The 15,740-nt window shown below is 40.3% G+C and overlaps 1 protein-coding gene across 2 annotated transcripts in view; it reads left to right on the top strand.

Annotated features, from left to right (window-relative positions):
- JADE3 (jade family PHD finger 3) overlaps nt 1-15,740 on the top strand; it is a 74,674-nt gene that overhangs the window by 38,484 nt on the left and 20,450 nt on the right. For both annotated transcript variants that reach the window (XM_081326957.1, XM_081326958.1), the window contains exons 7-10: nt 3,316-3,483; nt 8,415-8,531; nt 9,131-9,601; nt 10,332-10,449. In XM_081326957.1, the coding sequence (XP_081183083.1) occupies nt 3,316-3,483; nt 8,415-8,531; nt 9,131-9,601; nt 10,332-10,449 (874 nt within the window). The remainder of the gene's footprint in view (nt 1-3,315; nt 3,484-8,414; nt 8,532-9,130; nt 9,602-10,331; nt 10,450-15,740) is intronic.

The raw sequence follows: 15,740 nt of genomic DNA, 5'->3' as shown, positions 1-15,740 counted from the left end.
AAAAAATAGAAACCCATAGCAGCTGCCATTAACATAACCAGAACCAACTCCCTCACACACCTGGGACGCCACATTGAGACACAGACCCAACTTTTCAAGGCCTTACAAAAGGCAGGCACTATAGCAGAAAAGGCTTGCCTGGGCTCCACCAGCTGATATTCCTCAGCTGCTGGTACCCAGAGCATGCTCCTTGCCAGATTGAGTAAGTAACCCAGTCCCAAGCCATACAGGTCTTTAGACATAACTACCAGCAGCTTGACCTGTATCTAGGCAGCCAATTCAGTTGTGGTGCAGTGGTGGTACATTTGTTGAATAACTGGCACCATTAACTACCCTTGCCATTGCATTCTGCACCAAATGCTTTACAAGGGCAGCCCCATATAGAGCATGTTGCAGTAGTACAGTACAGTCCCCCAGTACATCATGATATAATTATCTAAACGGGTATACTTTTCATATACGGTATATAGTGGAGTAAATGCAAACAATTTAAAGAATAAAAGGCGTAGGATCTGATTATACTGTATATCTGTAAAAATACTGAATATTTATTCAATTTATATGGCACCTATCTCACTATAGAGCAGCTCAATAAGACTGCAAATTAATAAAATTGTGATAGGCACTTTAAAAATTCAACGTATTGTACAATACATGAATTATTCTGGATGAGTAGCTAATATCTATGTTTACTATTCTGTCTAAAACAAACAGCATAAAGATATAATGAATCTCTATGATAACCTTGGTGAGTCATGTTTTTAAAATGTTCTTCCAAAATAAATGAGAGGATTTTTCAGAAATGTGAAACTCTTTTGAGCATAGCATAACTTGGATACAGGAATGTATTAGGTAGCAGGAATGTTCTTTTAAGGATATGAAAACTAGTAAAATGTAGAGATGTGAAAGTGGATTTTTATGTATATTGAGGATTGTATAAAATACATTATATTTAGTGGAATTAAATATATTGAAAATGCAGGATTGCTGGTAGAGACATGCATCATTATGAATTTAAACTAGAAACAGCAACTTTTAAAGTTGAAAAAGAAGAAACTTACGTGGTAAGAATGTGCATTACCATTGTTGATCTTTAAATACAATACATTCTGGTTATTTTCAAAGACTTCAGAAGCATGCCAAGAAATACAGTAATAATTTATTCAGATACTGTTTTATTAGTAAATATTGAGCAATGTTTGCAAACGTTAATCAAATTTTGTGAACTAAATATAAATCAGAAGAATATAAAAGTAATTATCATTATAAATAAAATCTCTGAACTAAGTATTACTGTACTGTATGCATACATGAAAGCACATAGAGAGGGTACAATATATAAAATATAAAGATGATCACCATCCTAGCAAAAAAAATCTACATCCATGGTTTGGCAAAAGTACAGTTTTTGGACAATAACATCAAATAAACAGCATTGATTATTGCTGACTGATTCAGCAGGAGATGGGACTAAAAGAGGTAAAAGTGACAAAGCATGAAAATCCAACTTTCAGTTACATCAGTAGAACTGCTGGTTTCAATCATTGGAAGTAATAATTACATCTTTGTACAAATTATCTCAGTTTAGGTGCAGTCTACAGTTCAGGTCATCATATGGGGGAAAAGAAGTATTAAACTTGAATCAAATGGCTGTTCCTCACATCCTTGGCAATATACTTTTTTTTCTATCCTTGAATGGGTGGAAAGTATGCTGATACAGAAACATCTTACCTTAATATTCCCCACAACTTAACTTTTGCTGCACCTCCGAGTGGATGGTCCACTGAGTTCAAAATTCTTTCCCTGTCATATAGCGTCCTTACATTGTCCACCAATCACATTGCAGAATGTATGGCAGAGGAATGTACAAATGTTCATTTGCCATTTGCCCTATTTTACTATTAGTCCTCACTACATTAGCAATGCTACTTTTAAAAAGCATTACATGATTTCCAGGCCCCTGGAAAAGGGTCAAGTGAAAAGAGTCACAGAAGGCATTCTCTGGAAATCAGCAGTAGAGTACTTCTCTCTTGCTTTAGCTCTTGCCACAAGTTGAAATCTGAATAGCAGTTATTTCTTCCTGTGAATTTTAGGCAAGATGAGTACAGTCCCCAACTGGGTCAGACGTAAAAAGACAAGATTTTGTCTTTTTAGTATTGGGGAGAAGTCTCTGAAGGCCTCTTCTACCTATGTGCTTTGGGAAATAATCCAGGATTTCTGAATAAATGTGCCTGGATTTGTACTGTATATTGATGGGCATTCAGACCTTGAATGCAGCCAATGTAATGATCAATCTTGCGCTTATCATAGAGGGAAGAAAAGAGTATTTCTGAATGCGTCTTGGCTGAACATATGTCTGCATTCAAGTAGATCTCTTGGAGAGTTTAAATTAATTCTTACATTGAATAAGGAATTAGATTTCCAAGTCTGATTTTTTAAATATTTTTAAGAATTCATAAAGTTATTAAGGAAAGTTATCTTTTGAAAGGTCTATGAACAATGGGAAAGAAACAGGACAGGAAGCAATGAGTTTCTAAACTTCATAGATAGAATCATCCTGGTTAATAATACTAGAACACTCATGAAAAGGGGAGTTCATTTTATAAATGTATGCTTAGCCAAGAGTGCCCACTAGTGGATAAAAGTAGAACATTTCAAATACAACTACCTGTATACAGTCTGACATTCTTTACTCCTAAGATCAATTAGAACAGGAGTTCCCAACCCCTGGGCTGCGCCAGCAGCGGATAAGTGTGCATGCATGTGCAGCCCCCCTCAACGAGCAGTGGATGCTCACACAAAGCTGTGCACACATGCCTGCCGCTTGCACAAAACCATCCCTCTCTCCCGTGCTGGGCCGCCAACCCCAAAAGTTGAACGCTGAATTAGAGCACTTTCCCAGGTTATTTTATAAATGGTGTAAAAATTTAAAAATCATACTTAGGTACCATAAAAAAGTCCTTTCCTAAATCAATAATACTTACAAAAGGAATCATTAGTTTATATTAGTAGTCTATTCCTTGTTTGTATGTATTTATATTGAAAAATGGGGCTGGTAGTGAAGAAACGTTGCTACCCAAGTTTCATTTTCTTCTGAGAAGCCACACCTATGCCCTTTATGGATATTTCATTTTTATCACTAAGAATAAAATAAAATATAATTTATTAATGAAAAAGTGATTTTTCTGATCATTGTGTTTCTGCTTTGAAAATACGTTTGTGTAAAAATATGCTGTGGTTAAAATGGATAAAGGTAAATAACATACAGTATACTTCTTTCTTATAGAAAACAGTGTTTTCTTTTTTTATCTCCAGGCATGCTATGGCATCCTAAAAGTTCCTGAGGGGAGTTGGCTTTGCCGTACTTGTGTTTTAGGTATACATCCTCAGTGTCTCTTGTGTCCAAAGAGGGGTGGAGCTATGAAAGCTACAAGAACAGGGACTAAGTGGGCACATGTGAGTTGTGCTCTCTGGATTCCAGAGGTAAGACTATATTAATTACATGCCATCTTTTCATCTACACTGTTTATGTGTAAGGAAAAGATTCTGTGATACAAGAAGCATAGTTTAATAATAATAGCAACAACAATAAATAATGATGATGATGGAAGGGACCTTGGAGGTCATCTAGTCTATCCCCCTACTCAGGCAGGAAAATTTATATACCGTTTCAGACAAATGGCTGTCTAATCTCTTCTTTAAAAATTGCAGTGTTGGAGCATTCACAGTTTCTGGAGGCAGGTTGTTCCACTGGTCAATTGTTCTAACTGTCAGGAAGTTTCTCCTTAGTTAATAATAATAATAATAATAATTTTATTTATATACCGCCCTTCTCCCGGAGGACTCAGGGCGGTGAACAGGGCAACCATATAAAAATACAAAAAATACAAAAGTTAAAAAGAATTAAACAAATGCCCAAGCTAAAAAAACAGTAAATACATATATTAAAATGACAATAAAAACCCAACCCATCCCCCATCAGGCCAAGCCGGCTTGTTCAAATAAATGCGTCTTCAGATCGCGCCGGAAGGAGCGAAGGTCGGGTGCCATCTGGAGCTCCACCGGCAACCGATTCCACAAATCCGGGGCGCCCACAGAGAAGGACCTCCCCCTGGGGGCCACCAAACGACATTCTCTGATCGGTGGCACCCTGAGGAGGCCCTCTCTGTGGGAACGCACAGGGCGGAGGGAAGTTGATGCCGGCAGCAGGTGCTCCCTAAGGTACTCCGGACCCATGCCATGTAGGGCCTTGAACACCATTACCAGTACCTTGAATCTCACCCGGAAGACAACTGGCAGCCAATGCAGCTCACGGAGCAGAGGTGTAACATGGGAGTATCGGGAGACTCCCAACACAACTCTCGCGGCTGCATTCTGTACCAGTTGGAGCCTCCGAGTGGTCCTCAAGGGCAGCCCCATGTAGAGAGCATTGCAGTAGTCCAGTTCTAGGTTGCTTCTCTCTTTGATTAGTTTGTATCTGTTGCTTCTTGTCCTGCCTCTAGGTACTTTGGAGAATAGCTTGACTCCCTCTTCTTTGTGGCAACCCCTGAGATATTGGAACACTGCTTTCATGTCACCCCTAATCCTTCATTAAACTAGACATACCCAATTCCAGCAACCGTTCCCTATATGTTTTAGCCTCCAGTCCCCCAATCATGTTTGTTGCTCTTCTCTGTACTCTTTCTAGAGTCTCGACATCTTTTTTACATTGTGGTGACCAAAACTGGATGTAGTATTCCAAGTGTGGCCTTACCAAGGCATTGTAAAGTGGTATTAACACTTCACATGATCATGATTCTGTCCCTCTGTTAATACAGCCTAGCACTGTGTTGGCTTTTTTGGCAGCTGCAGCACACTGCTGGCTCATATTTAAGTGATTGTCCACTAGGACTCTGAGATCCCTCTCAACAGTTACTACTATTGAGCAAGGTACCACCTATACTGTACCTGTTCATTTGGTTTTTCTTGCCTAAATGTAGAACCTTACTTTTTTCCCCATTGAATTTCAATTTATTAGATAGCACCCAATGTTCAAGTCTGTCAAGATCCTTCTGTATCTTAAGCCTATCTTCCAGAGTGTTGGCTATTCCTGCAAGTTTGGTGTCATCTGCAAACTTGATGAGTTCCCCATTTTCCCCCCTCATCCAAATCATTGATGTTTAAGAGCACTGGGTCCAGGACAGAGCACTGGGGCACCCCATTACACACTTCCCTTCCATTGAGGACCACACGTGAGTATGGCCAGTCAGCCAGCTACGAATCCATCTGGTGGTGATGCTGTCTAACCCACATTTTTCTATCTTATCAAGTAGTAGGTTGTGATCTACTTTATCAAATGCCTTACTGAAGTCCAAGTAAATTATAACCATAGCATTCCTCTGGCCCACTAATTTTGTCTCTTGGTCAAAGAATGCAATAAGATTTGTCTGGCATGATCTGTTTTTGACAAACACATGTTGGCTTTTGATAATGATTTTGTTTGCCTCTAGGTGTTTGCTGATTCATTGCTTGATTATCTTTTCCATAATCTTTCCAGATATTGAGGTCAGGCTGATAGGTTTGTAGTTTCCTGGATCCATTTTTCCCCTTTTTTGAAGATGGGAACTACATCAGCTCTTTTCCAGTCCTCTGTTGTTCCCCAGTGCTCCAGGATCTTTGAAAGATATAGTTCAGTGGTTCTAAGATCACATCTGCCAGTTTCTTCAGAACCTTGGGGTGTAGTCCATCTGGGCCTGGCGATTTGAACTCGTCTAGGGTAGATAGGTGCTCACTTACCATTTTCTTACCTATCTTAACTTGTGTTTCTAATCTGTTTTTATGGTACTGTTTCTGATAGGTTGGACTGTTTTTTTCCCTTTGTGTAAAGACAGATACAAAAATCGAGTTAATGAGTCCTTTTTGTTTTATTTTTCATTTTTAATATTCTGTAGGGCAGGAAGAAACAATAATATAAGCTAACAGCAGAGAAAAATATATCTTAACATTCAACCAGAGCAATTTATCAAAAGAAGAGTTATTAATGTAACTTACATAAAACTTATATAATCTTTCCAGATACTGTAAAAATTCACCAAGACGTCAGTATTATTGGTAATGAATATTATTGGCAATTTTTTTCATAAGAGCAATTGGCCATATTTTAGTGCACTAATTACTCACTGAAAGTTTATCTAGAAAGTTCTAGTTTTGAGCAATTCTTTGATGCTTTTGCATCAAAGTCTGCAATCTCCTGAATGCTAAAGAGCCTCGGTGGAGCAGTGGGCTAATGCCTCCTTAAGTAACACCAGCTGCCTGCAATTAGTGCAGGTTCGCATCCCACCAGGCTCAAGGTTGACTCAGCCTTCCATCCTTCCGAGGTAGGTAAAATGAGGACCCAGATTGTTGGGGGCAATTAAGCTGACTTTGTAATAATGCCCTTGGGGGTGTGTGAAAGCCCTAATAAGCAGGCATATACATAGAATGAAGGCTACTGCTAAGCTTGTAAGCCGCCCTGAGTCTTCGGAGAAGGGCGGGATATAAATGGAATTAAAATAAAAAAATAAAATAAATAAAAATAAAGATTGTTCTTTATACCTACATAAATATTTAAATCTTTTGCTAATAAAAAAACTCTCCCAGGCTAATTTTAAGATTTATAACCCCAATTGTTGAGCTTCCCTTTAATAAAAGTAAATCTTTCCTCTCTTTTTGAATCTTTTCTACTTTATTAGGATGGTTATTAGGATGGCCACCCCTCTTGTCTTACTAGTTCCTTCTGGAAGAAATTTCCTTCCAATATATTTATCCTAACGTCTTCTGAAATATATTTACTGTAAGATAACTACAGTTAAATTGAAGAATTTTTAGTATTTATTCTACTATTTATTGAATCAGCTTATCCCCTAACATTTAATGAAACCATCCTATCGTTCTCCCATTATACTTCTGGTATTCTTGTTTTCTTTATCATTCCTACAAAACGAATTATCAACAATGAAACCCCAACTATCCTACTCTGATTAGCTATCCTTTTTGTCCCCTATTCTTTCACAGCTTCCCCCAGTTTCCTTCTCCACTTACTCCTCTCCCCCTCACTATCCAGAACCCAAGTGAATAGAGTTCACAGATGACAAATTAGATCCTCTTAACTAGTTTAGGTGAGTGCTATATGAAGCTTTCACCTCTCACCTCTTTCTTCCCAAATCATCTTTATTTTAACTTCCAAATAATACTTTGCTATCCTCTCTATTTTATCTTAAGTATTTCCCAACTAATATAAACAATATCAAACATTTTTGTTACAAACAACAACCAACTTATGAGTGTTATAAACTGAATTATTCCATTGTCATATCTTCTCACGTTATAAGAATCTTTTAAATCTCACAGCTTGTTAGTTATTAATTCACTATGAAGTATTATTTAGGTTTATTAAGACTGTTTAATCTCTGGAGTATAAAAATAATCTGTTTTCCTTGTGATTGAAATCCATTTGGCATGAAAGTGACCTCCCCATTTATCTTATTTTTCTTTTGAATAATTCTTCTGTTAGAGGTTTTGAAGGCCTTTCTTCTTTGTAGTGTGACATCTTGGAAAAATAACAGTTTATTTCCATTTTGATTTATATTTTTTAGTCCTCAAGCTTTTTTCTTTTACCTTATTACAACCCTTACAATTATATCTCTTGGGTTTTGTAATTTGATTGGACTTGTGAGAGAATATGGGGCATTTTCCTCTTTCTCCATCACCATTTCTTTACTACTTTACTACTAATACAGGGTGCTGACTCAGCTGTCTTTGATTCATAGCTTTAATTCCTTTACCATGTTGAGGATTGCCCTCCTTAGACATCTTTTTTTATTATTAATGTGCCCAGTTAGTTGGACGTTAGTTAAAAATAATTGGCAGACATCAGCAAAAAGCTGGGTCAGGATGAGTGTAGTTGGTTCACTTTGGGGTCTTCTCCAATGGCTAGCCACACCCAACCAACCTAGTCTTTTGTTGGACACATGTGATGCTCAAAACCTCAACTTCCTTTATAAGCCAAGGTACACCCAGTGAGCCATAGTGATGAAAATCTGAAGTACGGGTGATATCATGATACAAATCCCATCCTTGGATTTGTACTAGCAATTTGTGCTAGTATGGAAATTGTGCTATTTGTATCATGATTATTATTCCATCAGTTCACTCTTGTGGCTGTTTATATAATATTTATTAATCAGTTCTATTCAGAGGAAAAAAGCTATAATATTTTATTATATTTTTACTGTATTAGCTATCCTGAGAACCTTGTCAGGAATTAATTAATTTCATTTTAATTTATTAGCATTTTCAGCTCCATTTATAAACATATCCCAGTACCTTTACTACTGTGGCTTAAATGTTTTGCTAAAGTAGAAAAATATAGTAGTTTTGGATGTTTTGCATTGTAGGTAAGCATTGCTTGTCCAGAAAGGATGGAACCGATTACAAAAGTGTCCCACATTCCTCCAAGTAGATGGGCTTTAGTTTGCAGTTTATGCAAAGTGAAAACTGGTGCTTGTATCCAGGTATGTGCTGATTTCTATGCTGTAATCTTTGAGCTTAAAGAATTGAAATGGTTCACTAGCTAGCATACCTCATTCTGATTGGTATCAAATATCTTTCTCATAATATGAGGAAATAATACAGGTTTAGCAGCCACTTTGTTCCCAGGTAAGCAGCTTTTAGAAATCTTTGGTCTTGGACATTAAACAAGTTAGCCAGGCATTCATAGGATTGTGGAGGGTTTCCAGTTTGATAGGGAAAAAAGAGATTTGGCATGTGTGTGGATGCATATGTTCACTGTTGGTACATGGTTTTTTCTGGGAGTTGTGGGTCACATACAGAAAAACATGCAACTTCTTTAAAGAGATAATTTGCTTAAAAGTTCTGTTCAAATCTTGAATTGTTACTATTTGTGTGTCAGGAAGCGATTAATTATTTAGAGTGAACTAGTTTTAGGGGGCAATTTAGGAGGAATTCCAGAAGTGATCAAGTGCATTACTGGAAGCAGTGCTTCTTGAGTTTTTTCTGTGATAGGAGACATGGACCACTATAATTACAAAAGCTTTATTAAGGGGATTTCCAGTGTCTGTTCTGTTGATGCTTGATTGTTTTTATTCAACAGTGCTCTGTGAAGAGCTGTATCACTGCCTTTCATGTCACATGTGCCTTTGAACATAGCTTAGAAATGAAAACAATCCTGGATGATGGTGATGAAGTCAAGTTCAAGTCATATTGTCTAAAGCATAGCAAAACCAAGCAAAATTTGATACTTGATACAGAGAACCTCAAGAGCACAGTAGACCAGAAGCAAACTGAGAGTGAGAAAACCAGTTTGCGTGCTCAGAAACTTCAAGAACTGGAGGAAGAGTTCTACTCACTTGTGAGAATAGATGATGTTGCAGCAGAACTGGGGCTTCCGAAGCTCACTGTGGACTTGACCTTTAATTACTGGAAATTAAAAAGGAAGAGTAACTTTAATAAACCATTATTTCCTCCCAAGGAGGATGAAGAAAATGGCTTGATTCAGCCAAAAGAAGATAGCATTCATACTCGAATGAGGATGTTTATGCATTTGAGACAGGATTTAGAGAGGGTAAGTAGTTGATGCTTTTTTAAAGGAAGCTGTTGCAATAAGAAAAAAAATCTGTACTGGAGAATGAGGGATAGAGTAATAATTAAAATGGAAGATACTTTAAGGATATCTTAAAGGTTGGGAAAAACTGTATCATTGATGAGATTTTTACTTCCCTTTTAACTCTCATTTTAGAAACTGCGTCCAATAAATAGGGAAGGGACTAATCTGATTCTCAAACATGGCCACTGATAATCTTTTTATTGTGGACATTTAAAGTATCCAAAAGAATGATTTGTGAATGGATAGTAAAATGGGACTAGTTATAAAGAGGAATATTTTGAAAAAATAGAGTAATTTAAATGGATTATAAAGAAAGTGCTCAGGAGAACATAAGACTATATACAGTATTAACTGCAAGATAAACTGCAAAGATCATAAATGAAAATTACCTTCCTGAGATCCTATATTCCTCTGTAACCAGATGGGTGTCCATTTTTGATTCCTGAAAATCGAAAGAGATTATTGTCAGGTGAAGCAATTACTTTTGTGCATGGTTAATTACAATTTGAGTTCTAAAAAGAATTGTTTTAAGCAAAGATACTTAAATATAATTTGAATCTTTAGATTCCATTTTGGTAAATAATTTTAAGTATACAGATATAAATCTTTTGTCAAGGAATTTATCCTTAATGGTTTAAAAAAATATTTTGCAAGCTTTTTTAGGTGCTTGATTTTGTGTTTTCTGTAGGTAAGGAATCTTTGCTACATGGTAAGCAGAAGAGAAAAAATAAAACTTTCTCATAGCAAAGCACATGAACAGGTCTTCAATTTACAAGTCCAACTTATTAATCAGGAAATTGCTGCAGGTAATGAATGCATAACAGGCATTTTCTATATATTTATATCTCTCTCAACCTTTAAAAACCCTATTTTCACTGGACAGTAATCTTAAAATTCCTTTTCATGAGAACAAGTTATATAATACTTATATGCTATAGTTCAATTTACAGTATGTACCGTATTTTTCGGACCATAAGACGCACCTGACCATAAGACGCACCCAGTTTTTAGAGCAGGAAAACAAGAAAAAAAATATTCTGAACCAAATAGTATCAGTATACTAAAACAGGGCTTTTCAACCTTTTCATCCATTGTGCCACTTTTAGGACAAGGCAATGTCCGAGTACCACCAGTTGCCCAACAAGGTGTCAAAAACTTGACACTCCCCCCCAAAAGGAAAAAAATGATAAAGTACAGGTAGTCCTTGACTTACAACGATTTACTTAGTGACTGTTCAAAGTTACGATGGCACTGAAAAAGTGACTTATGACCATTTTTCACACTTATGACCATTGCAGCATCCCCAGGGTCATGTGATTTACATTCGGATGCTTGGCAATCGATTCATATTTATGATGGTCACATTGTTCCAGGGTCATGTGATCACCTTTTGCAACCTTCTGACAAGCAAAGTTAGTGGGGAAACCAGATTCACTTAACAATCATGTTACTAATTTAATTTCTCTCTCTCTTTCTCTTTCTCTCCCTCTCTCCCCCTCCCTCTTTCTTTCTCTCCCTCTCCTTTATTTTTCTCTTTCCCTCTATTTCTCCCTCTTTCTCTCCCTCTATTTCCCTCCCTTTCTTTCTCTTTCTTTCTCTCTCCCTCTTTCTCTCCCTCTCTATTTTTCTCTTTCCCTCTCTTTCTCCCTCTCCCTTTCTTTCTCTCCCTCTCTCTTTCCCTTTCCCTCTTTCTCTCTCTCCCTCTATTTCTCTCCCTTTCTTTCTCCTCTCTCTCTCCCTCTTTCTCTCCCTCCCTATCTTTCTCCTCTCTCTCCCTCTTTCTCTCCCTCCCTATTTCTTTTTCCTTCTCTCTCTCTCCCTATCTTTCTCTCTCTCTTTCTCTCCGTCCCTCCCTCTCCCATTGTTCCTTCCTTCCTTCCTTCCTTCCTTCCTTCCTTCCTTCCTTCCTTCCTTCCTTCCTTCCTTCCTTCCTTCCTTCCTTCCTTCCTTCCTTCTCTCCCTCTTTGTCCTTCCCTCTCTGTGTTAGAGCAGTACCCACGGAGGCGGCCCTGCAGCCCGGCTTTCTCTTGCAGAAAGCAAGCTGAAACGGAGCGAGGGAGATTGCCAGGAACGCGATCTCGCGCAGTTTCAGTTTCCCTTGCTACAAGAGAAAGCAGGCTGAAACAGAGCGAGGGAGAATGCAGCAGTGCGAGATCGCGTTCTTGGCAATCTCCCTCGCTCCGTTTCAGCCTGCTTTCTCTTGTAGCAATGGAAGCTGAAACCAAGCGAGGGAGATTGCAGGAGTGCGAGATCGGCGTTTCTCAGCACGTGCCGATTTGTGCTCCTGGCAATCTCCCTTGCTTTCCACTTGCGGAGGTTGCGGCTGGCCATATGGATCACCTTCGGACCATAAGACGCACCCTTGTTTTCCCCCTCACTTTTGGGGGGAAAAAGTGCGTCTTATGGTCCGAAAAATACGATAATTGTATTACATTCACTGTGCAAATAACTCTGGATGACTATAAAATATACTAGAATGTGGGAATAGACATCTGGTGAAGCTTTGTTTCAGAGAGAATCTGTCTAGGATTGCACATCAGATATGGACTATCCTTTTTCTCTGTATCCTACCTTCTATTGTTTTTCTGAGGCCTGGCCCCAATTATTTCTTCAAATTAATATTTTTATTCAAAGGTTATCCAAATCTATATTCTTCTTTTGCAAAATTACCCCCAGGTATGTCTAGTTTAATGAAGAGAAGGACTAGGGGTGACATGATAGCAATGTTCCAATATCTCAGGGGTTGCCACAAAAAAGAGGGAGTCAGGCTATTCTCCAAAGCACCTGAAGGCAGGAAAAGAAGCAACAGATGGAAACTAGTCAAGGAGAGAAGCAACCTAGAACTAAGGACAAATTTTCTGACAGAACAATTAATCAGTGGAACAACCTGCCCCCAGAAACTGAATGCTCCAACGCTAAAAGTTTGTAAGAAGAGACCGGACGACCATTTGTCTGAAATAGTATAGGGTTTCCTGCCTGAGCAGGGGGTTGGACTACTAGGACCTCAAAGGTCCCTTCCAACACTTCTACTACTACTACTATTACTATTATTATTATTTATAATGGAGTAAAAAGATTATGGTCAGATCAGTCCTTGATATCCCTGAGGCTCTTTTACATCCCCCCATTTGAGCAGTCCGCCTTGGAGATTGCTGGACCCAAATGGGTCCCAGAAGAAATTGAGGGATATCCCTAAGAATTTGCTGCACAGTCCTGCCGAAACCTTAGTAAAAGACCAAAACCTTAGTAAAAGACCGCTGAGGCTCTGGACAAGATTGCCCCTATGTGACACTCTTGACCCTTTGCATCTGTAATTCCCTATGATTCATAGAGGAACTGAGGGTTCTGAAATGGGTTAAGAGATGCTTAGCGTGCCGCTAGAGAAAAATGAATGATGACTCAAACTGGACACGACTTAGAGAACTATTAAGGCCTGTCTCATAAAACAAGACTAGTTGTCCACTCTTTTTTTAAAAAAGTATTTTATTAGTTTTCTATCATTACAATTCATTAGTGCTTAATGAACAACGTGTTGTCTGGGTTGACTTTTGCTTAGTCATAAAAGTGAAGTTCTTACTCTCTGTCAGAATCCATTTATATCACGTTTCATAAATGTATAGGTAGAACATTATGCTTATTCTGGGGATTCTGCCATCTGTCCGAGGGGGGGGAGAGGATGGTTACTTAAGGTGATCTTCAAACAACAGGGAAACGTTTGAACTGGGGGAGGGAGGGGGAGAGACAGATCTGGATCGCATCTTCATTTACAACTGAAAAGGAAAGCAATAACCATAAAAACAAGGAGAGTTCCCTTTCCCACTGAAGGGCCTGACACCTAAGCAAATGATGGGAGCCTGACCAAATGGATGAGGGGAGGGGCTGAAATGGGAATGCTTTATATAGGATTGAAATGTAACTTTGTTAGATTCCGTCTTGTATTGCCACAATCGATTCCATCCTAGTAAACATTTTCCTTTTGGACTAAACTTGCATCCAAGAGTTCTTATTTCCTAAGATGTGGATTGAGGTGGGTCCTGACAGTAGACGGAATCTGCTATAAGAGTCAACCTGGAAGGGAAAACCTTACCGGGGGACTTTGCAACAAATACAATGTCTGGCGACGAAGCAAGAGAGGAGGGAAGCCCCATGGAGAGGGGGTCTTCCCCCCAAATGGAATCCCAGAGACGATGGGAAGCTGAAGCGGCATATTTCCCCGGGGAACAAGCGGTGGAGCAGTACGACCGAAAACCCCAGTGGTCGATGAGCGTTGGAAGGAAAAGTGAGTGGGAAAAGGCTTCGGGAGAAGTGACCCTGAGGCGGAGTAACCACCAACTGGAATGGAGGCAGGAGATGGAGAGTTCCCTGCACGCAAGTGAGGAGGAGCGGATCCTGGAAAAGGCCATTGATCTGATGAAAGCAACCCTGAGCTCACTAAGGGAGGAGAGAGCTGAAAATCGCAACTGAGGCAGCGCTTGGGGACACAACTGGAAAGGTAACAGGGGATCCAGCACCTGAAACCCCGGGGCCGTCCAATGGAACAGGAATTGCTGCCTCAGCAGTACCCCCCCCCAGAACCACAGACGGGGACCAGGATGAGGAGCGATACCGGCCACGGCGCAGACAACGCTCCAGCCAAAGACTCCCGCCCCTGGAAGTCAAATTCAAGGGGGAGCCATCACGACTGGGATTCTTCATAACCCAAGTCCTCAGCTACATGGAAGAGTACGGCCGGGATATCCCTAGTGACAAAACATGCATCTGAATTGTGCAATCCGCCCTGGACGGATCGGCTGCAGACTGGGTGGTGAACTTGCATGACTCCAATGCCCCAGAACTCGACGACTTCAACCGATTCATGTCATCTTTGAGGCGGCGGTTCGAGGATCCTTTGGCTGACCGTAAGGCCCAGGAGAGAATCAAAACGATGAGGCAGGGCAGGCGAGCAGTGGCTGATTATACCCAAGAATTCCGAGCCATTGCCAGCAAGCTGAACTGGCCAGAAGACATACTCCTTAGCCACTTCAAAGACAGTCTAAACTACGACCTGTATGATGCTTGCCTGCCTCAAGGAGACCCACCCCATCTCGACGACTGGTACATCTTGGCGGAGGAAGTGGAAATAGACCTACTGAAGAGACACCGCAGAGGAAAACCATGGGGCCGCCTGCCACCCGAGCAAACACGTGAGGGGGAAAAACCAGCCACAGGCAAAAAATCAACGGGTTGTTTCAACTGCGGGAGAGAGGGCCACCGTGCTGCAGAATGTCGTTCAAAAGCCCCCCCATGAAAACCAGAGGCATCATCCTCCAAGAAGCCGGGGAAGCCCCAAGGCAACACAAAAGAATCTTCCATGAAGGGGACAGAGGCTGTAGAGTCCACAATTCCTGCCAGGAACTGGGATTGGACTCCGGCCTGCACCGCAGGGACGGTGGACAACTCGGAAGACAGCTCAGAGGGAGAACCATTGGTAAGTGGACCCCTTCCACCCATACTTAAGACAGTGACTATATTAGCTTCCCCTATGCCTGAAGCAGCCAAAATAAAAGCTCTGATAGACTCTGGGTGCATCCGCTGCCTTATCAGCCCAACGCTGGTGGAGACATTGAGCATCCCAGTGAGGAGGCTAAAACAACCAATCTCTTTTAGTCAATTAGATGGGACTATAGCGGGGGGGGACCAGCCACCCTAGCCACTTTACCAATCCACCTATCACTGGGGACCCATAAGGAGGACATAACGTTTATAGTGGCCCCAGGCATGGAATGCCCAATGATTCTAGGACTGGAATGGCTGAAGAAATGGAACCCCGGGATAAACTGGAGGACAGCAGAACTCAATTTCCCAAAGGGGGGGGCAGAAGAACTTAGACTCCAAAAGCACCCCACCCCAAACCGGAGGGAGGAGGCAGCAGCAGTGGGGGTAGAGAAGAAGTTACCAGAGATACCGGAGGAATACAGGGACCTTGCTGAAGTTTTCAGTGAGGAACGGGCAAATGAGCTCTTCCCCCCCACCGCCCCACTGACTGTGCTATAGAATTCAAACCTGGGGCAAAACTCCCAAAACCCAGGATGTATGCCATGATCCCAAGGGAAATGTC

Source organism: Vipera berus, assembly GCF_964194415.1.
Source record: "Vipera berus genome assembly, chromosome: 4".
In the NCBI taxonomy this organism is placed as follows: Eukaryota; Metazoa; Chordata; class Lepidosauria; order Squamata; family Viperidae; genus Vipera; species Vipera berus.
This window is presented reverse-complemented; position numbering and strand designations above follow the sequence as displayed.